General features: G+C 43.4%; 1 protein-coding gene across 1 annotated transcript; it reads right to left on the bottom strand.

Moving 5' to 3' along the window:
• CDCP1 (CUB domain containing protein 1) lies at positions 1-26,224 on the bottom strand. The gene is made up of 9 exons (XM_039549507.1): positions 26,089-26,224; positions 13,365-13,568; positions 11,693-12,049; positions 10,001-10,369; positions 7,539-7,766; positions 6,462-6,842; positions 5,775-6,140; positions 4,464-4,545; positions 1-3,262 (listed from the first exon to the last, which is right to left on the bottom strand). Exons 1-9 carry the CDS (start codon positions 26,162-26,164, stop codon positions 2,812-2,814), a joined length of 2,514 nt encoding a protein of 837 aa, XP_039405441.1. The 5' UTR covers positions 26,165-26,224; the 3' UTR covers positions 1-2,811.
• Between the last annotated feature and the right edge of the window lie 639 nt (positions 26,225-26,863).

Raw genomic sequence — 26,863 nt, 5'->3', positions numbered from 1 at the left:
TGTATTGAGTCCATGAACTTTTATTTGGAACAAAATGGGCTTCACACATTTTCATAAGGGTCACTGCTGGGCGGAAGGACTGTTCATAAAATGTGCTATTGTCCCTGAAAAGAAATTAATTTTGAATTCAATTGTATCTGTCAGTTGGGCATGAATAAATTACAAACATCTTGATCCTACTGAGAAGCCGATGAACTGTTTATTTTTATATGAAATCCAGAAATATTTTACAACCCTTCTCCTCAATGATCTGAACACATCTTTAAAAACAGTCATTAACAGCATATCACTGGCTATGCAAGAATAAGGACATGCACAGATAGCAGTTTATTATCCCAGGAAACCAGGTTCCCTAGAAACCCCTTTCTATCGTCTAGGGTGATGGCATAGCCACCAACAGGCAGACATCAAAATAGTTCAGCCTGAGTTCACACACAGGAGATACATTAGTTAGTCCAGTTGGAAGTAGCATTATAATTTAGTTATTTCTTAAAAAAAAGAAAAAATTAAGTCACAACTTTCTCTTACTGTAAAGCAAACTGAAATCTGTGCTTGAACTCTTTCTTTAAACATACCAAATAAGCACAGTGAAAGTCAGCCTCAGACTGAAGACATCTGTAAACTAAGGTTTATATTGCCACACGGAAAGCTGAGTTAAAATAGAATACATAAAAGTATCAGTCAACAAGAATCATATTCTCAAGGATCAAGAGGTGAACAAAAGCCCAACCTCCATTATGTTTTCCTCAGTTGGTTAGAAGGAACATAAACTAAAAATTTCATCTAAGGAACTGCAGAAATTGAGCTGGAGGGATGAGAAAGCCTTGAATTTCTTTTACAGACATACTACTTTTCAATAAAACAGAACTGAGGAATGTTGCCCAGACAAATGCACAACTGGACTACGCCGACAGAAAATGGTTTTGGCAATTCAGTTACCTGAGAAAAACTGATACCAGTATTGCAGAAATCTTTTCAAGTTCTCAAATGACATCAAAATGACCCAGTACACTTTGAATTATGTGATCCCAGTGAGTAGCCAGAGGTCGAGGAATACACGTTTCTGTACTGAATGTGATAAAAATGAGCAGGAAGATACCTGGAACAACTAAAAGGCACTTTTAGCTGGCATGTGTTTTGATATATACTACAGCAAACTGTGTCAGGTATGACTTTTTACTGAATCTTCTAGTGGTCCAAGCAGTATTATGGTACACACTGTTAAATACAAACACTTGAACAACTAAATAGTCAGTGAGCAATGCCAGCATATTTAATACAGGAAGAAATCCACATTTTTATGGAATGTAAACAGTAAGGTTTCTAATAAAGACAGTTTCATTTAAAATATTATTATATGTTTAACATTACTGCATGCAACACTTGTCTAAATGTTTCATGTAACCTCTGTGTATCTCTAGGCAAGAAACAGTCACCATAAGATATTTGGAGATAAATTCTCCAATCATTGAGTCTAGCGCTGCACACAAAATTGCAAACATCCTCAGTAAACTGTACACCTGGACAAGACAGATGTTTGTATATAAAAGGAAACTTCATTCATATAGCCACAAGGATCTGACCCTCGTGTTGTAAAAGGCACAGAAACTGGGGGGCATGCTAACTACAGCACTTAAAATGAGACCTTTTATTCCCCAGATTTCAAGAGATGCCTTTCAGGGGCAGCTAGACAACTGAAGTGTAAGTTCTGCCAGAAGTCAAGAACTGTCCCCACCATCATAACAACATGGTTGCTAAATTCAGACTGATACACAAAAAAAATTTAAAACATCTAGGCTTTTCTTATGGGTTCATTCTTCACATTTAAGAGACACCAACTACTGGAAACAATTTTTTTTACCCTGTATTTTAAACCTTATGTAACAGGTGAAGTGAAAAGCACTAGTTAACAGCTGAACGACCACATCATTATTTCTTTACTGAATCCTTACTCTCACTTGAACCAAAAGTGCAAGGTATTAGTAAAATGTGAATATCACAGGCACCTGAACAGAAGCACAAATTGGTTTAGACTTTTGAAACTGTTTTTGTAAAAGAGCAAAGAAAATAGTCTTTGGTGTAAGCTCACATGGTGCAATCCAAATAGAACATCAGTCAAAAATTAGAGAAAACCCATAACTTATCTTCTGAAGGAGAAGAGCCCAAGCTCAAGTGATCACACTGATTTACAGGCACGGAGCTCTTCTAGGCAGCATTCTTGGTCTTTCACTACACTCACATAGCCACTGGCATGCTAAATATGATGGGTTTTCAAGCTGCAAGTGATGGAAAGCACAGTGTCCCCACCTTTGGTCAGATATTAGCAGATGGCTGAGCCATGTGCAACCTGGAGCTGCCTTGAGACAGTGATGCAGTCTGCATCTTCTAGGAGTCTCCAACCAACACTCAGACAAATAATGGCTTGTGAGAGGAGGAAATACTGGACAGAATACTCTCCCCACTATCAATGGCCACAGTTTTAAGCTGGTGGTTAGGAATTAACTTTTCCTGATGCCTTTAAAGTAAAAAGCAGAAGCATACCTTTGGCACCTGTTTCACAACCAGTCCTGGAGAGTCCTGACTGGTATTGAGTTTGCTAGGTGTTCACTGTAAAACTGAAAGCTATCAACAGCTGAAGTTAAAAAAAAAACAAAAAAAACAACAAGACAAAAAACAACTGAAAACACACACACGAAACAAAACAACATAAAAATGTATTTAAAAATAACATTCCTCTTCAGTATGTTTTTCTCCTAGGCCACTGTCCTTACACCTGTGTTTCCACAGGAAACTGCTATACCTGGCATAAAATTACTCCACTAAACCATCCTGTTCCTTATTCTCCAGCAAGGGCACATTTGTATCTCCCTTATCCTTTTCATTGGCATCTCCACTGTCCTTTGATTGCCCTGATTTCTGATGAGCAAATGTGTAAGTGTCTTGGTCTGTGTCCGTCAGGGGTGGAGGCTCCTCCTCGGTGTTAGAAGAGCGTTTAATGTCTTTTCTGAAGGAGAATGGAGGTGGAGAAGGCGGCAAGCTACCAATGGGTCCATCAAAAGGCCGGTACACATCAACTTCTGGAGCGACTGAGCCATTGGACTCCTTCAGCAAGTGTCCATAGACCACAGCATCATCAATAACTGCATAGACATGAGACTCATTGTTTTGCCTCCCTTTCCCAAATAAGCCTTTTTTTCCAGGCATCTGGGTATTCACATTAGCATTGTACACTCCCACCATGGGATTCTGGGTTTTCTTCTTCCTGTTACAGAGTTGAAATTGTTAACAGGTCAAAAACAACACGTCTGGTGTGCTGGAACTCAATAACAACAGCTTCTGTTCACTCATCCCAGCCACACAGTGTCAGGCAGCCTACCTGGATTAAAGGCTTTGCTCACAATTTGGGGAAAAATAACTCTTGAGACTAGACATGCTTTTTCAACAGAGCAGAAAATAACTTCACATTATTTGGTTACCAACTGTTGCTCTGCTGATCCTGAAGTTTGCAAGATTAACTCCAATGGTCTCCCAAGCACTGGGATCCTGGCTGTGCACTGTACCGAGTCCCACAACATCCACTGGCATTAATAAGACCCAGAGACCATTAGATCCTCACAAAAACAAGGCTGAGTGTTACTGAAGACAAGATAGTGGGTCAAAATGAAAGTCAAATGAACTTTTCTCGTTATGCTTTCCTGAGTGACTGTCCCTAAATTGGAAAGAGCAAAGGCTGAACTGAAGACTTTTAAGCCTTTATTTGTAAAGTCTTTCCTGTGTGGCAGGAAAATGTGCCCCTAACTGCACAAGTCACCATATTGCATAAATTCTTTCCAGCTCTACAGCTTCAGGACCCAACCACCTTGGCAGCACTGAGCATACATGTATCAGAGAGCCCAGGCTATCAGTGACTTCCGATTCTGCTTGTATGAGTAAAAACATAATTTTTTATTTTTATGTTTTTATGTTTTGCACATAAGCTTTGCAAAACCCATTTCTCTCCCCAAGGGCTCATCTCAGAGAAAAATGCTCCAACTTGATGTGCGGACTCCAGGAGCTGCTGGAGGCTGTGTGGATGAAAGAATTAGTGTATCTGTGTGAGCTCACAGCTTGTTTGAACAAAGACCTGAGTAGAATGCCACGCACGCACCGGCCACATTCACTGGGATTTCATGTGGCAGGGACTGCTGAGGAGGTCCAACCAACACCTGATTCACAGTACAGCCAAAAGCCTGCACTTAAGGCCAAGGTAAGCACTGCTCTGCAGGTTGAAGTAATGTGACTGCTGTGTTCTTAAAGTCAGTCAGTTTAGAATAAAGAAGCATTCCTGGGGGTCACACTACAGACCTCATACTTTAGACCCTGGTTCAAGGGATCTGTATCAACCTGTGAAACAGAGGGCCCAGCAGTTCTCCCAAAAAGCCTTCTTGAACTGCTAAGTTACACATCCTGAATTATGAACTTACTTCTTCCTAACACAGCACACAGTCAGTCCAATCGCTGTGAGAACTCCAGCGCCGGCCACCACAGCAAGTATGATTCCAAGGTCTGCAAACAGACAAGGAACAAGGACACTGAGCAGAAGAAAGAACACCCAGCTTTCTCCTGAAATCTGTCTGGGTTTGAACCCGTCAAGAGCTTCTAAGCATAGCAGCTGCCTGCAGAGCAGGAGTTCCCAAACCATGCTCGCCACAGGACAAGCCAAGCCATTTCCAAGAGGTTGGAGGCCAAGCAACAGCAAATTCTCACTACTGGCAGTGGAGCATAACCAAATCAACGAACCAACCCACCTCAAAGAATTTGATACAGTTCATGCACTGCTAAACTTACCCACAGCACCTCACAGATCTCTGGCTGAATAGGCAAGGAAGAGATGAAACCACAGAAAGAAACAGAGAAAGACTCAAAAGAAGAAATAGTAACATTTCCACATCTTCCCCTCAAAACCATCCTTTCCTCTGAAATGCACAGGTTGTGTTGACCTGGGGTTATCTAGGAGTCATAAAATTGATTAGGAAAGTCTATGCGTGAGCAAAGAAAAATGCTTCATGCTTTAAAAGAAGTATACATTAAAAAAATGGGGGAAAAAAGATCAAAAAATTAGAAAGTGCAAATGTGAAGCAAATTTACATAAGCAAAGCCTAGCCTAAAAATGCCCCCTCATCTTTTTTTTTAAAAAACTGTTTATGTTTCAAGGAGATGAAAGAGAACAAGAATGCAGAATTTGCTGCTAGCAGTCAGGGCCCAATCTCCATTAAATGGTCAGATCTGTCCTAGGGAGGATTTCTTGCTCATGTGAACAATGAGACTGATTGAACTGCTAACATAAAGTGAGGACTACTTGGATGAATAAGTTTGCATAATCAAATCCCAAGTTGTTCACCAGGTCTGTGACCCTGGAAGGGAAAAACATCACTTGATCTTATTATACATTCTGTCTGTTATCTCCAATTAAAAAATCTAAATTAAAACTTTTTAAAAAATGAAATCTAGTCTTATTACCCCGATCCCTGCAATTGCTTGTGTTACTGAAAGAAAACTCGGAAACACACCTCCCACTCCCAAAAAACCATACCACATTAAAACCCCTCCTTGCTCCCCAGCTCCTAGAAGTACCCAGCTGAAACTCTCAGGAGTTTTTGAGGGACAGACGTTTTCAAAGGCAGGAAACTCACAAACTACCCACATCTAAGGAGGACCACCATCCACTACTGTTACCCCAAGGGCAAGCAAGGATACAAGCAGAACACAAACCACCATGACATTACAGGACTCACCTATCTGCTTGTCAGCAAAAGTCACCCAGAACTGCAAGGTCAGCTGTGTCTTATCCACAGGTTTACAGTTGGAGATGTTCACCCAGAAGTTGTGATGCATATTTCGGGGCTGAGGCAGGAGCTCGTCCTCGCGGCGCACTGTCTCCTCTGCTCCCGGAGTCTCCTCCTTTATGTTGATGTAGGCACGGCCCGTCTCACAGGCAATGCCCATGCGGTCCTTGGAGAAGCCGAGGCGGGCAGTTTGCTTGCTGGGCACAATGATGAACCAGGATATGGAAATGTAAGGAGGTAAACCATAATGCCAGTTGGGAGTCTGCAAGTAAACTTTAGCTTTTGGATTTGGACTCACAGTGAATGTGCACTCATCTGCAGTGAAGGCAAAAAAGACAAGAAAACTTAGTTTTGATAATTATCGTCCTTTTCCACATCAGTGTTATCACAATAAACACAGACATACCTGCAGAATTTCCCACAATCAACAATCCACTACCTGGAATACAAAGCTCCTTCTCTCTTCCCGAAATAAACCACATCACTGGTTCAGATAAAGACTGATTCTAGAGTCTAGTCCTAGAGCCACTGCTATAGAATTGAACTCTTAATTTCTGTTTAACCATATGTGCTTTAATAAGCCTATTGAGAGATCTATCACTGTACAACAAAGTAGTATAAACCCCACTACCTTACCTTTAATATGTGGCACAAAAGACATTTTCAGATCCTGAGGGATAGACTCATTGATGAATCCTTTACCAAATGTTTTTAAGGATATGGTGATATTATTCCTCATCTGAATCTTTTCAATAGAGCCACCAGGACAGAATACACCAACATTGAGCTCAGTCTCTGGGGTGGCACTAACAATGCTGTAACTGTAGCTTGTGTTGCACTTCTGCTCTGGGACATGTTGCCGAAGTTTCAAGGTCGGAGATGTAATTTCTACATTAATCAGATCAGTAGCCAAGAGCTTCCAAATAAACTTATGCAGTTGAATTGGCAATCGGGTAATAGCCTTGGGCACTGAAAGGGAATAGACCTTCCTCTGACACCAACGAATATCCATACAGCCTGCAAAAACAAAAACAAAATCCCAAGGGTTGGGTATTTCTTGCAGAGGAAACACCTGGGCACACACAGAGTACTGTCAGGTTTGCATTACAGACCCAGATAAGCATCTACCTAAGAAAATATCCACTCTTAGTAACCTTTACCCAAACGTGTACTGTTTGTACTTAAAGAGCTTTATTTTACAGGTGCAGGACACCAAAGAAACAAACAGATTCCAAGTCCCTCACTCAAGATATACCTGCTGACTGGGACACTGTTGCAGACTAGTCAAGGTACGGATACTTTAAATCTCTTTTCTATCCTTAGTTGAAAGCATTTGGGAAAGTCCTACATCAAGGGGACACACAAGCAGCACAAGATGCACTCCTGATGGCAACCTTGTTCCTGCATTTTCATGGGCAGATTGATGGCTCTCTGGCTCTGTTTCCATAATCTGCAGTGAGAAGATTCTTAGGTGACTTCTACCTCTCCCCTTCTAGGAACAGCCACGCAGTTTCTGTTCTTAAAGGTAGAATGATGTACTGAACAAGGTCACCTCCAGATTCATTGTACCCATCTCCCAGCTGGCCAACACCTCATTTCCAACATCAATCCATTTAAAGCCAAAGTGAGGGAGAAGATGTGGCTGACCCCTGGGGAAAAACATGCAAAAGCACTCCCTAAGAACCAGCATTAAGGCACTTTTGTAATAATAACCTATGCCTTTTTCAGCCGTGATCCTCAGGCGGGACAGGTCCTTGCACAGAAACGAGATCCTGTAGACAGCACCAGAGACTAAAGTCAAGACACGGTCGCAGGTGCGAGGATCCTTGCAGATCAGGCATACGGGTTCAGACACGAGGGGGATCTGGCTAGGCCACCCTTCCAAGTGTATTGTCACAGTCATGTTCTTCTCCTTGCTCAGGTCGACCAAATGGGTGACATCTGCAATAAAAACACCCCAGAGCAATTACAGGCAAGAAGCACAGTGTGAACCAGAACCTCCTTTGCCTCTTCTCACCCCATTATATGAGCAGCTGTTACAGCAAATATTCGGAACATCTGGAAGGAGAAAATAGAAGGAAAGAGAAAAAAATGCAAGTGTAGTTCATAAAGATTGACTATCACGTGGAAAGATAGATTTTTGGATCCACACAACATCCTGGTGCTGTTAATAAGGCACCTCTCTCTGATGTCAAAGAAAGCAAGGTGGTCTAGTGGAAGGTGTCCCTGCCCATGGCAGGGCAGTTTAGAACTGGATGAACTTTAAGGTTCTTTCCAACCCAAACCATTCAATGATTCTACAAAGGAGAGGGGGGGAAAAAGCAGTGTACCTATATACACACATACACACACATACTCTATTACTACTCTTCATTTTCAGGTTTTAGCTTTAGCTACAGAGTCCTACACAAAGTCCTACACAAAAGGTGAATAAAATAGCTTTCTCCTGTGTGGGAAATCAGACACACAAAAAGGCAAGTGGTCAAATGCAATTATCCAAGCCATTGGCACAACCAAGCGCATAACCTAGGACCCCTACCACAAGGTTATCATTTTTCAGAATGTTTTTTCCTGCAGCAGCTAAACACAGGAAGAGTTAGATCAAGAAGTTATTGTGACTGGAAAGAGCTGTATTTTCTTCTTATTTAATGACAAGCACCACAGACAGCTGTGGAATACCCAAATGTTTGGGAAGCTTTGAGAATACGCAGATACCAATGCATTTTTAATAAGAGCAATGTTGCAGTTGGCAACCTGAGGGCTGAATTTGAATCTTTGATGGAACTTACATAACTACAAAATCAATCATGGAATTCTATAAAATCCCTAGAGAAACCACTGTTGTCCCTCAAATCCAAGTGGTTTATTACTTGCATTTCATTCACAGAATGACAACCTGTTTTTAATTTTTTAGGTGATTATCGTCTTGTCTACCGGCCATAAATATATTAAAATTCTCTCTGCTTTCCAAAGTAGAAGGGAGATAAAGCTGATTAACTGAATATAATGTTTTCATTCTGTCTAGCTTCCAAGATGCAACACACAGTAAATGTAAGCAAACACAACTTTGTTAACAACAATTCTGTGAGGATTTGCTGTTCATAAGTGGAGCCAGGCTAGACAGACAAAGAACAAAGAATTGTAACAGTGAGATGCTACAGATCCTTTTTGGATATGTGACTTCAGGGCACAAGCCATTCAAACCTTATTCTCTCTAAAATTACTTAGAAAGCCTCTAAGTAGCTCCTGACACAGTGGCAGTCAAGTGTGGACTTTCCTGCACCTGCTCTCCTGCAGTGAGTGAACCTTGATTATCAACCTCCACCTTGAACTGAGGTCAGAGCTGCGAAGTCAGAGGCTAAATCACTACCTCCATGGCTCATTACCTAGACAGGCCTTTTATTTCTGTTTTTAGAGAAATGCTCAGGTATTACAAGTCATTGTGCTACACCAATCTGAATTTTGGGCTAGAAAACAAACAAACAAACAAACAATTATTTTCTTAGTGTAGAGAAAGAAATCCAAAGAATGAAGAACATCCAAATATGTAGGGGATATTATTACTGGAATACCTTACTGACAACTTTTGTGTTAATGTGACTTCTTCACATTTGTTCAACCTTCTCTAGGAAGTAAAATAAAACTCCAAGGAAGGAAGAAAGGAAGGAAAGATGCATATTGATGCCATTAGTAATATGGAGACAATTTTACATCTCTCGTTTCACCAGTTAATGCCACAGATCTTGCTACCTACCATGACAGTGGGTTTCACCTTGTTAAGTGCAACTGCTCATGTAGGGAGCAGAAAACTGGGCTCACATTTTAAGAATGACCTTTAAAATGTTGAGTCTTATGTCTGAAAGCAAAACTGTTAAAGGCAGCTTTCAATTACATGATTCAGGTGCTGGAAAGGGAAAGGAGTCTCCATTTATAAGTTACAGTGTAAAAAATACAACAGCACTTAATACTCCATTGCAAATTGCAAATTTCAGCATCGCTGCTTGCCTTGCTGTACTGGTGGCCAGTGGTAGGGCAGTAAAACAGGCCTCAGTGTTGCTTGGCAACCTCCTTAAACTCAGAGAGATACCAAAGACAAAAGAGTATTTCTCTCCCTGGTGGTGCTCAGTCCAGATATCTGTAAGCAAAAGCAACAAAAGGAGCAGGCAGGTACTTACTCTCATCAACCTGTGGGAGCTGAACAACGACTTGGAAAAGCAGGCGAAGGATGCCCGGGTTCTGGGCATCCTGATCACAGCCCTGGAGGGACATGTTGAAACTGCCAGCAATATTGGCAGGCTGGCTGTCACTCAGCTTGAACACCTCCGGGTTGCTGGGGGAGCCCGGGATGTAGTACTCCACCCTCTCCTCCTTCCTTTCGCAGTTGGAGAGGCTGTAGTTGTGGAAGAACACGCTTGCTCTCATGTTGGAAGGAATCACAAACTGCCACGTCATGAGCTCATCTTCTGGAAAGCCCAGCGGGTAGTTAGGGGACATCAGAGTGATCGAAGACTCCCCCTTCAAAGTGGATTCAATAATGCACAACCCTAAAACAGGGAGGGAACCACAACATAACAAACAAATTCCAATTACTGAAGACACACTGGCATATCCAGCACTCCAGAAGCAGAGAATTTTCATTTTGACAGTGAGATCACCCACTCCAACTACAGGTTAGGTTATTACAAAACACTCAAGACTAAAACATATACTTGAGCTGATTCTTTTGTCTTCAATTACAGCAAAGGTAAGGAATATATTAATACTGCATTTTCAGTTTAGCAGGTTAGCCTTTCAAGCACATGGACAGACAAGCCTTTATTATCGGGAAAGGCGAGATCCTAATTCCTGTGCCTGGCTTTGCAAGAGCAAACACTCAACCTGATAACTGCTTCTGCTTCACTGGGTTTTGGGAAACAAAAGAGGCAAGCTTTTATAGCAGCATGTAGCTCTCTTTACAAAAACCTCCTAAGTCTAACAAAAGCACACCAGCAAAGAGCCACAAATAGGCACAATAAAACACAAATGTGAACTGTGCAGGCTGTGTAAGACACTTTATCTTGGGATAACTCTCGGCAGTGTAAAGTTGGGTACATAGAGATTATGGTCCCACTCTAGGGCTCCAGTGATGATGCGTAGCTGTGAGGAGTGCCAGGAATTACAAAACACTCATGTTCCAGTAGCTCAAGCCTGGACCAGGTTACTTTTATAACTGATAGCAACAACACTAGAATTCAAGTACAGAGCAAGATTTGTCATGAGATCACAAAGTAACCCACTGATTGCTGTATAATATTCCAGGTGTTTTAGGAAGATAATTACACAACAGTTTATGTTACTGTGCAGGTTGAAACAGATAAATGTATTTAAGCAGCCTCATGTGCCTCCCATGCACTGCTTCCCTTCTCCCACACTCCTCTCTTGAAGAGAGGCATTGGTTTGAGGCTCCAGAAGTTAAAGAAGCTTTTTTCAAAAATAAACAAGACTACACTACACACTGCAACCAGCAAAAAACTCTCTGGCTCATTCTAATTATATTACCTAGTCTCATCTAGCCAAAAACTCACAAAACCAAGAAAGCAGGTATGTTTAAGTTTTAGGAAGTTTAAAGAGATTTAAAATCATTAATGTGCACCAAAACCAGAGACAGAACCGTTTTCATAATTAACAATCAACCAAACTAAGATATTTTGACTACAGAAGAGCACCATCTAACCAAACTAAAAATCATACAACAGTAGTTCCCAGAAAAGATGAAGTGGAAGGGAGTTAGGGACAGCAGCACCAATTCTGGAAGGGTAACTGTGAAGAAAGGTTGAAGTAAATTTTGCTGCAATCTGCAGGAGGCAGTTTCAGTACTCCGTACTCACGTTTTATGGAAGCCCTGTTGGCTATGTTGAAGCCTGAGGTGGTGAGAAGTGAGTGCCACGGGAGGTGCAGGGACATGACAACTCCTCCCAGCAACTTGACACGAGACACGGAGCCATTCCTGCAGAAGGTGCCAATGTTGACTGTGGCCTTATCAATACAGCTGTTGATGTTGTACCTAATGGAGTCTGGGCATGTCTCTCCTGGTTCAATCTGTCTTAGCCATGGGGTAGAAAATTTTAGCTCAAGTCCAGCTTTTGTACTTGCCTTCACATCCCAGATGTAAGTCCTGTTAAGGCGAGGTAGCCCCAGTGGGTAAAGATGAACATCTCCAAAGGGACATGGACCTGACACACAGTCTAAAGGCAGAGAGAGAAGAGCTGTGATACACTCTGGAAAGCATTCCATTAAATGGGGAGTTTGATACTTCCCCTTCCTTGCTATTATCACAACTTTTATGTTGCACTTAAGTTTTCTTCTATGTGCACTGAAAGACACTCCTGTCACATGGTCACAGCTTGTCTCCAAACAGGACTCCCAGCCCATAGAATAGACAGGATAAACCTGCTTTAGTCAGGCTGACTAACAGAAGGGATTCATTGTCTCTAGTATTCCGCCTTGTTTGCTGAAGAATTTAGAAGGTATTTAGTGAATAGGGTAGAGTCTGAATGGGGAAAAAGGAGAAATGCAGTGCCAAGTGAGCTGGAAATCACAGGTCTAGAGAATCCATTTTATCCCATCTCCCCCAGAGAGTTTCTGGCAAATCATTCATCATTAAATTTCTTACTGCTTGCCATGAACTGTATTTTTGTTCCCTTGGTGCCCAGATGAACAACAAGAACTGCCACTGCAGGATTCTGGGGGGAACCCAAAAAACTTTTATCTGAAAAATCCAAACAATTGATTGACACTCAAAATAAATATACTTCAATCCATATCTAGGCTTCAACTCAAAAGCAGAAATATCACAAGTATGTCTTGCAAATATATGAGCTATATATGAGTGAGTGTTACTATCTGCATGAATCATATGAATAAAATTCCAAAACATTAAGAGAATTATCCTTGAACATCACCCCAAAAATAATGAAGATGTTACTAAAGACTGAATACTCAATGAAGTTTGAGATCTAGATGACAAGTAGCACGTGTTCATGCCGTTAAAGAGTACATACTCCAAGGATAACATTCAAAGCAGAAGCTTTAGTTACACTTCTGAGCTTACAGTTTCTTGACTTCAATAATATTCATTAAATATAAAGAAACATGTGCAGGTCTTCGATGTTTCTGTTGTCCTTATAGACACAATCAAGCTGTTCATCAAATACATAATATATTATCATAAGTGTTCAGAGGCTTTTGACAGGAGTAAAAAGATTCTTTGATGGGTTTATAAATTGTGGGAAAACGAAAGGCAGCATGGAACTGATGCAACAAACTGCCATCTAGCTGTTTCCAACACAGCCAAGTCAACACTAATTCTGCCACCTGCAATACAGACTTCTTTAGCTTGCATAGTAGTAGCAGTAATTCAAGGTTTTTTTATCAGTGCTCAGAGATTTCTTCTTACCTAAGATTATGGGAGATACCTTAGTACAGTAGCAGGAAAAAGAGCATGTGGTTTTACTGGAGGAAAATTACCTCTGGGGAAAAATTTAAAAATCTGTATCTTACCAATATTTTTCTGAATTTCCATGATGAAATACTTCTCTGGAGTACTACAGGTGAAGGTAAAAGTCACATTCTCCCCAGACTTTATCTTGAGGTCAGACCTGATGACATTTTTAATGCGAATTCGACAGCTTGGTGAAACACCGGGTCTCAGTTTAATCGTAACTGTGGTGTTGTCCACTTTATGAAGAGAGATCGTAAAGGAAGCTAAGAAAGAAAAAATACGTAGAATAGAGGTGTTTTGTTATTAGCACGTATGAATAACACCGGGCTCTCCACACAGCCCCACAGACGCCACAGTGTCCAAGGGAATATTAGCATCTACATTCTCAGGAGCCCCATGTGTTGTACCAATGGAAAACACCTTCTCTCTTCCAGCACAGACAACATAAAAACACGGTTGCTGCATGTGCCCAGGAGAGGTATACAGGGAATTTGTGCAGAATCAGTTCTGCTCCAGTTTACCCTCACCAGTGTCATTTATTTCACACTTAAAAAGTAGCTCAGCTATTCTTTCAAATTTTTGTTCTCGTGATTTTTCTTTTCAGTCTGTTTTCACACAGCCTGCTTCATTTCTGAAGGCGCCCATCAAGTCATGACTCAATCCAAGAAGTTTATTCAGCAGCCAAAACAAAAAACGAGCTTCAACTTTAAGCACAATGATAACAGGTGAATCTCTGGGTACCACTCAACAATTACTGCAGGGCAGATGAGGTATTCCAGCAATACCAAAAGCACATACCAACAGATATTTTTATGTGCAGTCATGGCCCTCTCTCACCCTCCCTGCCCTTCACAACTCATTCCCTGAAGGTACAGGATGCCTGTGCAGTGCCCCTCACCACCACAGAAGGCATCTGGTGGCCTGAAACAGACTGTGTGTGCTTGGACACCTCCTCTCCATCTCTGACACGACCATCACTGATTCACAGCTTTTGGGAAATACTTCACAGATTTCAACCTATCCTCAAGTACTGCCAGATGCAGGAGCAGCTCTCACAGGAAGTACTGCAGCCACTGAATAAACTGCTAGTTGAATACTCTTTTGTTTTATCAAAAAAAAAAAAAAAAAGAGCTTCATGAAAAAATAGTTTATCAAAAAAATTACTCAAACCTGACTGTCTTCTAAAAATATACACACAATATAAGACACCAGGGAGCACTGACTGGACATCCAACATGACTATTATTAACTTCAGTTGGATGCTTAGCAAATATTGAGCCCAGCCCTAGCCAAAATAAGTCAAGTTTGCAATGAAGTCAACCATACCCCAGCCCCAGGTGAAAATCTGAAGAAGGTCAGTCAGTAAGTTTTCCGCTGCTTGTTTTCACTGTTCTCCCTTCCTTATTTCAGTGTGTGGAAGATAGAATCACAGTGTCTACAGCACTTGTGCTATCAGTGTATACGAAAAAAAATCACACGTATAAAAATTCATAAGAGATCTAGAAATAAAGGTACCCCAAGTTCGGTTCAAAAACATTTCTTCCTTGAGTGGAACATCACACAGGGCTGCAAGACAAAGCTCTGCCCGTATGCCAGGCTGGGAATCCTCTTGCTCATTAACCTCAATGAAGGAAGATTTACACTGGCAAACCCAGCAGAGCAGCGCCCTGAGGGAGCCCGTGAAGCCATTCCAGTTACCAGGCAGCATGTCAGGAAGGTGTAGGAAAGCAGCTGGCTCACACACATCCACAGGATGCCCCAGGCTCTGTCCAACTGCTCAGCATCCCTCAAGCACCAGTCTGGTCCATGTCAGCTGCTGCTGATGCAGGGGTGATAAGGATGCTGGTCAGAGCCCAGACATGCAGGGACTCACCTGGTGGGGTTGTGGGGAGCGGGGCTGAACACACCATGGGAACCTTTGATCAGCAGAGCCCTCTAATGGCACACGAGCACACCAGAGACCCTCAACAAAAAAACCCACCCAGCTCAAAACCTCAGTCATCGCAGCTGCTGAAAGCAGCTTATTGCATTAGTGACTCAATTTCACACAAAAACCATCTGTTCTATCGAAGAGAGGTTCCAAAACCTAATTTTTACAGGAATTTCACGGTTTTGCAGGGCCAGACTTTCACTGCAATGCTTTGCAAAAGCCCTGGGGACTGAGCAGTCGGCATGGTCCGTCCCTGCCACTGGAAACGTTACTGTTCCAGGTTTGCCAACACCAGGCATCAAAAATTCAACTGCTAGGGGAAGTAGGGCAGAATAGAGTACTCAAAGACAGAGCCCATCATGTGTTTATCTGAGTTTTGTTGGACTTGAGCTTTTTTGCAGCCTTTCTAGCTTTTCTACACAATCTTGGGGTCAACAGACTTAGCAAGTCCTTGAAACTGCCTTACCTATTTGCCTCCAGGATCAAAGGTTTTAAATGAAAATCTCAAACACCACAAGGCTTGCCAAATTGCAGCACATATTTTTAAACACAACCCTCTAATACCATTAGTGAGTACCTGGTCACTGAGTAACTTTCCTACAGCTTTTCAGTGCTGGGACAGTTCTCTGACCTGAGAGCCTACACTGAATTCTCCTGCCTCTTCCAATGGCTGGCACACTTTACACCTGGGTTTCTGCCTTAGAAATGCTTTTGCAGTGGCTTTTCCCGAGGAAATAAAAAAGATGATGGTGTAGCCTGGGAGCTGCCTGTACAATGACCTTCAAAACACACAGGGGACAATTGCAGGGGCAATGTCCATGGGGTGGGGAAGAGAGTAAAGCCAAGCAAGCAGTCAGTGCTGCTCTTCCTCATTCTTCAGGAGGAAGCAGTCTCCGGAAGAGAAAGTGAAACAACTACTTCCAACCTAGTCCAGAGTTTTATTTCCCATACTACTGGATTCTTTTTGGGTTCTCTTGGGGTCTTTATTTATAACACTAAGTGCACAAAATACCTTTGACCATGATGGTCATCATTTTGCCGATGTTTAAGTCACCCAGCTATGAAGCGTTAACAGCATAAACCAAATAATTAATAACTATGGACAAAAGAGACTTCTTTCTTGCACATGGTAACTGTCATAGTCATCTTGTAAGTTTACAAATATTACTAAAAAGTCTGTTCCTAACTCTCTGGTCAAACACTTATCACTGTTCCTTTCCCCATCCCTGGGACAGCAGAGCCATATGGCAAACCTGGCAGGACAGGGTCCAGGACCACCAACAGCCAGCACTCCTGCACCACATGCTGGCACATGGCTCTAATTTTTAGTCATGAAGATTAAGTTTAAGCATAGTTTTAAGCACATGACTAGTTTTAAATCAAAACGAATACACACCCTGAGCTGAAACCAAGGAACAGAAATTTTCAACATTTTGAAATAAGCAAAGCATTCCTACAAGGGTCAAAACAAAGTATCATCTTCCCCAACCCTGGAAAGACCCAAATTCTGCTGCCTGGACTTTTTTTCCCTCCTTCCCCCTCCTCCTGCTGCCTTCATGACCATATAATCGTTCTTCACTTGATCCCTCTGCAAGAATATAAGATATTTGTCAGCTCAATATAGTTTTCCAGCATAGATTTGTCCCATTCCTCAGCTTTCCTAAATAGGACCTGCCCAAAATCACAGAAATGTTTTCAATGATCAATACATCATCACAGCAGTAGCCAACAATGATGCAGATCTATACCAAATTAGGCCAGCAAAGTTGCCTGCTAGAAGCCCTCAGGAGAACAGACACCTTTAGCACATAAACAAACAGCTTGCACAGATGAAAATCCACAGAAAATAATTTTGGCCAAGAAATAAGAGCACGGTGCTGTAATGCCAACAGCAGCCAGCTGCTAGGGGTGTGCTAAGCTGCATTAGACTATCAAATCTAATAGGAAAAGCAGAATAATAGAATCATGCAGAAAGTATATCCAGTGATCCCAAAGTTACTAAAAAATAAATGAACAAATGGCTAAAACCCTCCAAACTACAGCCACACATGAGCAGCACGATAGAGAGACTACTTAAAGAGCACCTTTATTGGAGAGCTTTTATGAAGACGAGTGAGTCTACTCATGATTCACACTACTCTGTCTTTGTCTATGACTCGCACTGCATGCCTTTTTATTGGGATTACCAGTAACCGGACACACGTCTTGAAAAGAAGCAATTCCTATGCCTTATTGCTGCCGCACAGGGATGACACACAGGATATCCAAACCAACAAGAGGAAGCATTGCCAAGCTGCATCTCATCTCATTGTCTATACAACAATGATATCGTTCAGTTGGAGGTAAAGCCTCCAGTCCCGAGCTGGTTCACAGCTGATGCAGACAGCTGATCTCACCCTATTCTTTCTTCCTCTAAGCAATTACAGTTTTGCAGCTTCCCTTGGATATTTCATCAATTGCCCTTATCTCAATCTGCACCCTCCCTTCCACAACTGGATTTTTCTACTGCTCATCCTCATTTCAGAACGTGCCTTCATGAGAGTCGTGTCATCACAGCATCCCTCTATCACTAGAGTAATGCCCCTCTCTGCACAAGCACAGCTTTTTCTCAACAGTACGATATTTCCAAACTTCTATGTTACTGCTCAGAGCTCTCCCACTGGGGTTAGAAGCAAACTGCATAGTGTAAAACAAGTTCGATGACTCCAGAGAGTTGAGCCTAAATTTATTCACAGTGTTTGCATCTGACAATCTCATAGTTATTGTAACATGTACATATAAATGCCAAAAGGACATTTTTCCTGTACAAGAGGGGGTGCAATGTAGAAGACAGCTGGCGAGCAGTCAGGGCAGTGGCACCCACAGAGAGTGTGTGTAAGTATGCACAAGCAAAGGACTTGGCAGAACAGCAATTTTTATGGCTAGGTAAAATGCCTTGCTACACAAAGCAGGAGCTAGAACAGAGTCCAACCAGTTTCGGCTTGACAGCTGCATTTTATTGCAGTAATTTACCCATAAAGATCTATGGATTGTTTCACATGACTTGACTGGATGGATTAAAACAATCAAAAAAGCCCCAGACAGACCAAGAAAACAAAACACACAGCAAAATCCCAGATGTTAATTTATCCCAGAATTATGTACACAAACTGTTGGTTTGTTCATTCCGGTTAAATCACGGGCTTGTTCCATGACAGCCACTTTTACCGAAACCCAGTTGGATGGAGCTGACTCAGACCCCATTCATGAGCTGGAGGAGCCGGGCTGCTGTGCAAGACGAGTAGCAGCAGCACTTCCTCCGATTAGGAAATACCTGTATCCAAACCCCTGTTCTGCCCCAGGGGGATCTGAACCCACATAACCAACACACCTCTTCAGAAAACAGGCTCGTTCCCTGCAGTGTATCGTGCCACCAGCTTGGAACAAGGATGGCACAGGGATGCTGTGTGCCTCTTCAGCTGGGCAGGCTCTCCTGCAGGCTCACTGCCTCCTGCAAGCCCTTGCAGGGATGCTGACCTGCAGGTACATTCAGAGCCTGCTGAGGTTATTCCACTACACATAATCTGCTGCAAGAGTCATGGCAAGGGGGTGGGAAGCAAGGGGTACAACACAGTAACTCAGTGTGGTGGTGCATCACCTCCAACACAATTCACTGCACAGTTCACTCAAATTGGCCAAAAACACGTCAAAAAATATTTGAGAGTAAACATCTCCCTGCTTTGCCAACTCAGTTGTTTTGCACCTGTGTTATTAACAACTTCTTTCACAATTTGAGTCCAACTCTCCAGTTCAGCTGCAGCACCCAATTGCCCAAGCATCATTCAATCCTCCAGTCTCACCTGCAATGTAATCCAGGTGACTGCCTTCACATTCTTCAAGCCCTTAGCAAAGTTAGTCAGGGACCCACACACCTGGACTCCTCTCACCTCCTGAACAGTGCAACGAGCAGCAAAAAGGGGATCACAAGCACCATCACAAACTGCAGCCAACCTTTCCTCTTCAGCTGCAAGCTGCTGAAATTCTGTTTGACTTTGTACACCAACCAGGTTTTCTGTTTACATTTAAAAGGTAAACTATTATCTACATTACATGATTATCTCCTCATATTTGGACCTGTCTTCCACCACCACATTTGCCTGGGATATGAGGTCCATATTTTGTGAAAGGATTGCTTTAAGGCAATCACCCAGAAAATTACAGTGATAAAATCTGCAAAGCTTGTAAACTCTTACAAATAGATGCTGCCAATTGCTATTATGCCAGTGGTAAACACACCTTGAGAGGGCACCTGGAGGAGAATACCCATTCCTCAGCCATCACAGTACTGCCCCCTAATCTTCACTGATTGTTTAAACTGATAGCCAGGATGGGGATGCAAAGCAGGCGGGATGTCACACATTTCTCTCCTCATCAGGAAGGGCAGACACTACTGGCATAGTGATGTTACAAGCTATTCCAGCACAATTCACCAGAGAAGATCTGTCAGCACCCCAGGCCAACAAGGCTGCTCACTCAAAAGTTGTTAATTCATTAATTTGTAACAGGAATAAAGTCCCTTCAGATTTAAAACAACTGGGGGAAAAGCCCCGAACAACTATACATTTCTGTACTTCTACCCCTTTCTCTAGAACCTTTTTGAAAGATAATTAAGACACTCATATAACTCGTGTAATAGATTTTTTTTAAAAGAAGCTTTTTTCACCACAAGTGGGAAAAAGTGTTGACTCTGAGCTGCCTTTTCTTAACTATTATTTTACAGATATGAAGTGCTGCTGCTTCTGTAGAGGTGAGATGGAGAGCTCATCAAACACCGTGTATGAGCTGATCACCAGCTTACATACAACATACAGAATGTTCAACACATGGGTCTGCACGGCTTGATGAGAAAATGTCACACTGGCTCGAGGAACACTGACACCACACAGGTCCCAGCAAGAGCCTCCCTTGATCAAAGGGGTGTTTGCTTGCACAGTTTTTATCCCTACCTTGATTTAAGCCAGCAAGAGGACAACATCTCGGAGCATGTCTGAGCAGCTCTTCGGTCTTGGCTCTGGTTAACAAAGGTGTAAAAACACATTTCGCAATCAGGGATCCCTCCCACGCTAAACATCCTGCCGTCTCTCACTTCTGAGAAACTCCAGATCATCCCTTTCCACTCCTCAAAGCTGGCTCTCTCCTTATGCTAATGTCTCACAGCCAGAGACTCAGAAAAGCCAAAGCCAACTCCAAAATGCCAGCATTATTGTACCTCCCAAAATAAGAGTTTGATCCAACATCAAGTAACCACACTCACTTTGTTCCCCAAGAAATCAAAAGGCACAGCTCAAAGCAGGCTGCCTCCTTGCACCCTTGTGGATGGTTGTTAAAAGTTGTCCAATAGAACAGGCAAAGTAGAGACCTTGTCCCCTGTACAGGAGATAGATTAAAAAATCTACACTCACAGGCAGACTAGATATTACTAACATACCTGAAATGCATATCTACTAGACACTATGGCACAATTCTTCAGCTGAAGGTCTTCCAGGAGGCCACATCAATATCATCCACACCAGGCAGGCCCTGCTGCAGGCAGCAAATCCTCACCTCTGTCACCAGCCAATACAGAAACTCAAGATGTTGCTCTAACATAAAAACCAGCAGCCAACAATTTACTAAGCACAGCCCAGCCCACGTCCTTTCCTTCACGCCCTGGTGGCACAAGCAGATGTGAAGCAAGAAGAAACTGTACAGTAACATCTGCAAGAGATTCGAATTTTATGAATCAAGGGATGGTGACCCGGCTCTGTTGGCTGAATCCTACTAAGAGAGCACCAAAAGTCAGCAGCTGCTCTTCAGGAACTGGTTAATGGTTTGGTTCCAACAAGCCAACCCGTGCTGCAGTGGGTGTGTTGTCCTCTCCAGAGCTGAGGCTTGATAGAGACACCTGAGCAGCATCAGTGAGTTGGATGCTGTCCCAGAAACTGGTGGAAGTGCTTTGTGTTAAAGTGACGTCTTTACTCTTTCCCCCAATTGTGCAAAGGTTTATAAATTACAGAAATTACTAAAGGTGCAGATTTAAAAAAATATTTTAACAGAAGCTTACAAGAGTAGCCCAAAAAAGAGCTCATTTAGATCAAAACTGGCATCCAAGGCCATTTTCCCCATATCCTCTAGCCTGACACGCTTTGCTGCAGCTGAGTCTTTCTAGGAGCCCTTCCAAGGACACCAAAACCAGAAAACATCCAAAGGAAGACCTCCAGGGAGCACCCAGAAGAGAGCAGGAGGGCTTGGCTGCTGTAAGAGAACTACTGCTCAGCTCAGCGGCACAGCCCACTGATGGCAGTGGTGAGCAGCCCCTGCTTCCCTCACAGCCCCAGGAACAACCCAGCACCACCACTGATCCCGCCCTGGCCACAACACAAAGGGGTACCACTCCACACACATTCACTGCTCTTCTCTACCATTCATCTCTCACTGCCCAGGACCTGAAAAAGGTCATGTTTTGCCATCAGCAACTACAAAAAGCAAATGAGAATGTGATCAATACAGAGAAACTGGTGAAGAACAAAAAGGAGCTACTCAGCCATGATCTACACTAATCTGCAAACACACCATGCTCCTGTCACCCATAGCTTTAGTTAACACAGGTAAAGCCAAAAGTATCTTGACTTTGCTCTCAGCACAGGATGGCTCCTCATGCTATTTCATATTTGAAATATTTCTGGAATGCACTAAGTGCAGAGCTGTTCAGCCTCTGCCTAAGACTGAGGGGTTGGCAGCTGTGGATCACAAAGCTTTTAATTTAACATATGCCTGTATAAATATCAATTAAGCTGGGTGATAAGGGCTATGTTAATAAACCAAACCCCAGAAACATTTACTTATGTAAATACCGCAGCTGCTATTACGTATTTCAAGAGGTCAGATTATTTTTCAGTAATTTTTCTCCTACTTTTTCTTCTATTCCAACATTATTTATAGATATTTCCTATAAACAATTAACAAGCCTGAGCACAAGTGACCCAAATGATATCTGACATCAGGCAGGGGAAAGGTTTTTCCCTTATTTCATAGAGCAAGCCCTGATTTGTATCTAGAAACTCATTGCAGTATAGCAGGACAACACACAGAATTGTAATAAAAATGAGAGGAGGACAACTTTCTAGCTAACAAAATTTCGTCCATGTCACAGGTCCATGGTGCTACTCTGGACATGAGATTCAGCAGACTCCAATTCTCTCACCTTGTCTCTCCCTTGACTAGTCTTTTGCCTTGAGCCAGTGCCAAAAAGTAATCCTTTTCAGCACGTTTTCCCCTAATTATTGTTTGGCTGATGAGCCACCGCACCAAATGACAACCCCAGGCACAAAAAAGACGCCAGCTACCTAAGGAGCCAGGCTCAGGAGCTGGCTCACCACATCCCATTTCTTCTCTCCTGGGCCACTTTGTAGCCAAAGGGCTGCTATTTGTTCGTGTTTCCAGTTCAGCGTATGAGTAAGCCCAGGACCAAAAGTACAGCTCTTGGAGAAACTTCATTCACACAGCTCCAGAGATCGCAACCTTGCTGAGGATCTCTAGTTGAGGGGGCACTCAAATTGGTGGTCATTTGTGCTGCTGTGGACAATAACGTCAGCTCAGTGTATTAATCCTCAAATATTTTCATGTTCCCACCTCCTCACGCACCCACTCAGGCCTTCACATTACCTCTACATCCCTTCAGACTTATAGATGAACAAAAAATATACACAGACAAGGCTCACCTCTTAAAACCAAGCATCTCAAACACACAAAGTTCTGGAACTGTGGGGGGAAAAAAAATTAAGGGTATTTTCTGGTGGAGAATTTAAGGCAGTAGTACCAGAACTGGGACACACTATAAATAATTTACTATAAACACATTAGTTTCTAGAGAGTAAGAAGTTAGCACTCCAGACTGATAATGGCATGAGGCAAGCAAAAAAAAAAAAGTTTCAACACATATACGTTGTTGTAGTCTTAAAAGGAGAGGTCTCAATCGAATGATTCAGAATGGAAATAATCCAGTTTCCACTGACTTTCAGAGGAGAACAAACAGGGCAGTTATTTATATTCTGTCAGAGCAGCAGAAAGACCCTGCTAACAGCTTAGGGTTTTTTATTTTATTAAATGAAGCAGCTTTACATGTTAAGACTGACGTGTGACTCAAATCAGTCAGTTGCCAAGAAAAAGGTAACTGGAGGGTAGAGCAAGAATCAACATGGCACTATCTCTAAACTCACTTATTATAACAATGACATTTTAAAGACAAAGCCCAGAATGTATATGCAGATTTTATCACATTTATAAGGATACTTTAAACCTGAAACATTTGTTTATGTTTCAAAGACAGCATAAAAGTCTGATTAACTTCATTATTAGTGCCTCAAAGAAACATTTTCAGTTGGAAAACACATTTTCAAAGGTCAGATAAGCAATACTCTGTTCACACTCCCACGTCTGTGCACAGCTATCACACCAAATACTTCTTTCTGTAGTTTTCCAGCTATAAGTTAGAACCAATCTTTCATTTGATAATTTACTTTACGCATTAAGTTGCATCTCAAGAAAACCCACAAGCTCCTCTGAGGACAATGTGACCAGCCACGCTTGACCTACACCTTCCTACAGGAACATCACTGTAATACTGTTCCTGCTGGGAAAGGGTGGAGGGAGAGGGTGGAGGGAGAGAGGAGAAGGAACTTCATCAAGGATGACAAGAGACAGCTTTAGAGACAGGCACACCAAAATTTGTAGCCATCCCACCAGGGCATCACGACTCCCCAAGACGAGGCACATGTACCTCATACAAACCCCATGTGCACACCCAGGCTAAACCCAGCCCTGCTGAAAGGGAGGAAGCTGCAACCAAGGAAAGGGAGGCAGCCAAAACACAGCAACAGCAGAGCCAGTACCAACATCAGCACCAGGGCAACAAGAACTCCTTAAAAATTACAAACTACATAGGAGTGCAGAGGAAAATCTTAACCTGAGCTTTCTTGGGCTTTCGGGACAAACCTTTGCTCAGGGAAATGTTCCAACAGTTTTGGTTGTGCAATAACAACAGCAACTCCCGCTGGAAGGAAGGACACACCAGATCTCACGTGCCAACGAACCCGGGAAGGCACCATTTCCCTCTCCTGTCCCACTCACATCATCACAACCTTCAGCCTGCCAACCCATGCTGCCAGTATGGCTGAGACTGAGCCACCTTTTTTGGGGAACTGGGGGTTCACAAAGAGGAGGAGGCACCACGTTAGAGAGTTTGAGAGGATGACACAGGACCTGGCACGCAGGAGTGGTGGTGCTTGTGCAGGAGACAGACCAGAAGGCAGAAGCATGCAGCTGGAAAGGAAGGGACTGAAGGACGTAGGAAGAGGGGCCACCATCAGTGGCAGCAAACCACTGTGTCTATCAGTGGTGTTTTGTGCAACTTCACTCTTACTAACTTTGCTTTAAAGATCTACTTCAGGATTTACCAAAGGGAAAGGCCAGTGGTTGGTGAGCTCTCTCTCTCCCAAGTTCCTCCAGATTAAGCTAAGATCCTTGGACAGTCTACCTTCTCTGCTTCTAGTGCTGACCCATCTAAGGTTTTAAACTTTTGTTTACTCTGAAAACAAAACACAATTAACCACAGCATAATATCCTTTCTTTTTCCTTTGAAGAGACTTAAAGAGGCAAATTGCTTTTATTCACTCAACTCAGAGGCAATACATTAAATGCAAATATTTTATTTAAAATACTACACAGCTTGAAACTCAAACCTCAGGGCTGCCCAATTTCACAGGAAACATTTAGAGTGCATTGTTTATAATAGTAACGGCCTGAGCCCCACTTCAGTAGAAGTGTAGTTAAAGGTAATAGAAATATTAAAAAGGCACAAATTTCACATCAGACTCTTTAAGTAATTCATAGTCACTGCAAATAACTCACCAGTTATTTTGTACATAAGGACTCATACTTCAAGAGCCTTTAACAGGACTACTGATAGCAGTGAAACAGACTGTTTAGTCTTGAGGATGGGCATTTTTTGCAATCAAGCAGCTTTGGAAATTGAGAAAACACCACACACTGTCCCTGTGTCCATAGCTGGAATTCTTTTGGGGTCGAACTTAGGGTTAGATACAGGGGGATTGCAACAAACATCCAGGGATTTCAAGAGATGCAGAGCTGGTAGTGAGCATTAAACCATCTGACTCAGATGGGTATATAAACCTTTCCATTTCCCTGCATCTACAGTTCACCCATTGCTCTACATAAATAATATTCTCTTTGCTGAAAAGCTCAGGCAACTGCACAATCTCACACAGTACACAGTCCTAGGAGCTTCTGCCCTTTACAGAGAATTCAGCTGCCCCTCTGGCTTCCAGCGAAAAGGACTTTGTAAAGTTACTTGCATATCCAATACCCCACCAAGAGAGCATGTAAAGATCAAATTTATCTTGTTAGCATTTTTAAAGAGAAAGAAAAGAGAGCGTTCGGAGGAGAAGCGCTGAAACTGAAATGTCCCACCGCACAAACATTACGGATGCGATTCTATCCCATCCGCACCACCACCCCTGCCTCTTTTCAATAACTAATAGTCATTAAATCAGCAGCAGGACACGGGGATAAAGGCAGAGTCACCAGTCTCCCGCCTACGGTGCCGCCAACTAAGGCGAGTCCGGGCTCAGCCGCACGCCGGGCGGGTCCCCCCGGCCCGGGCAGCCCCTCGGGCGCGGTGGGGAGGGGATGGGCAACTGAGCCCGGGCTGGGGGTGATGGGGAACCGGGCTGGGGGTGATGGGGAACCGAGCCGGGGGTAGGGGGAACCGAGCCGGGGTAGGGGGGATCCGGCCCATCCCTGTCCCTGTCCCCTACCTTCCCGCGGGACCAGCTGCGCGGAGGCGGCCAGGAGCGCGGCCAGGAGCGCGGCCAGCGCCCGGCCCGCCGCCATCTCCCCGCATGGACCCGGCGCCGAGGCGGGCGCGGGTCCCCTCCGGCGCCGCCGCCGCCGCTTCCTGCTCCACCTCGCACCTGGAGGGACGGGCAGCGCAGGTGAAATCCCTCCTCTTCCTCCTGGCGGCGGGGCTGGCTTGTCCCCGCCCGGGCGCTGCCTCCTGCCCCGGCGCAGCGGGGTGGAGCCGGCTTGGCGGGGCGCCGGAGGTGCGGGTCCTTGTCAGAGAAGTGTGATTCCTGCCCAGGTCCTTGTCAGAGACGTGTTACTCCTGCCCTAAACGCTTTTCCCTGCCCATTCCCGACATCATTAACACTTACCGAAAGGGGTTTGCGTTGTTGGTCACCAAGCTCCCCTCTCCCCCTTGGAGGGTGGCCGGCGTGTTACCGGGTAAAGGGCCCCTTGCCTGCCAAAGCATCTCTGAGCTTCGATGCTTAGAGGGAACTTAAAGCTGGGGACAGACTTTTTGTAGGGCTTGTAGCAATAAGACAAGGGGTAGTGGTTTTAAACCACTAGGGCAGGTTCAGACTAGATATGAGGAAGAAATGTTTTGTGATGAGAGTGGTGAAACGGTGGCGGAGGTTGCCCAGAGAAGTGGTGGGAACATTCACAGACAGGCTGGACAAGGCTCAGAGCAAGCTGATCTATTTGAAGATGTCACTGCTCATGGCAAGGGGTTTGGACTAGATGGCCTTCAAA

The sequence above is a fragment of the Corvus cornix genome, chromosome 2, assembly GCF_000738735.6.
Source record: "Corvus cornix cornix isolate S_Up_H32 chromosome 2, ASM73873v5, whole genome shotgun sequence".
Taxonomy (NCBI): Eukaryota; Metazoa; Chordata; class Aves; order Passeriformes; family Corvidae; genus Corvus; species Corvus cornix.
The sequence above is the reverse complement of the archived record's forward strand: the minus strand, read 5'-3'. Positions and strand labels throughout refer to the sequence as shown.

What these genes read in the sequence shown, in the direction of transcription:
- CDCP1 (XM_039549507.1), bottom strand. Translation starts at nt 26,164, where the DNA reads ATGGCGGCGGGCCGGGCGCTGGCCGCGCTCCTGGCCGCGCTCCTGGCC. An exon ending in GGAAATTCAGAAAAATATTG is followed by an intron (nt 12,050 to 13,364) that starts GTAAGATACAGA and finishes CTCTGCCTTTAG; the next exon opens with ACTGTGTGTCAGGTCCATGT. An exon ending in GCTCCCACAGGTTGATGAGA is followed by an intron (nt 7,767 to 10,000) that starts GTAAGTACCTGC and finishes TTTTTATTGCAG; the next exon opens with ATGTCACCCATTTGGTCGAC.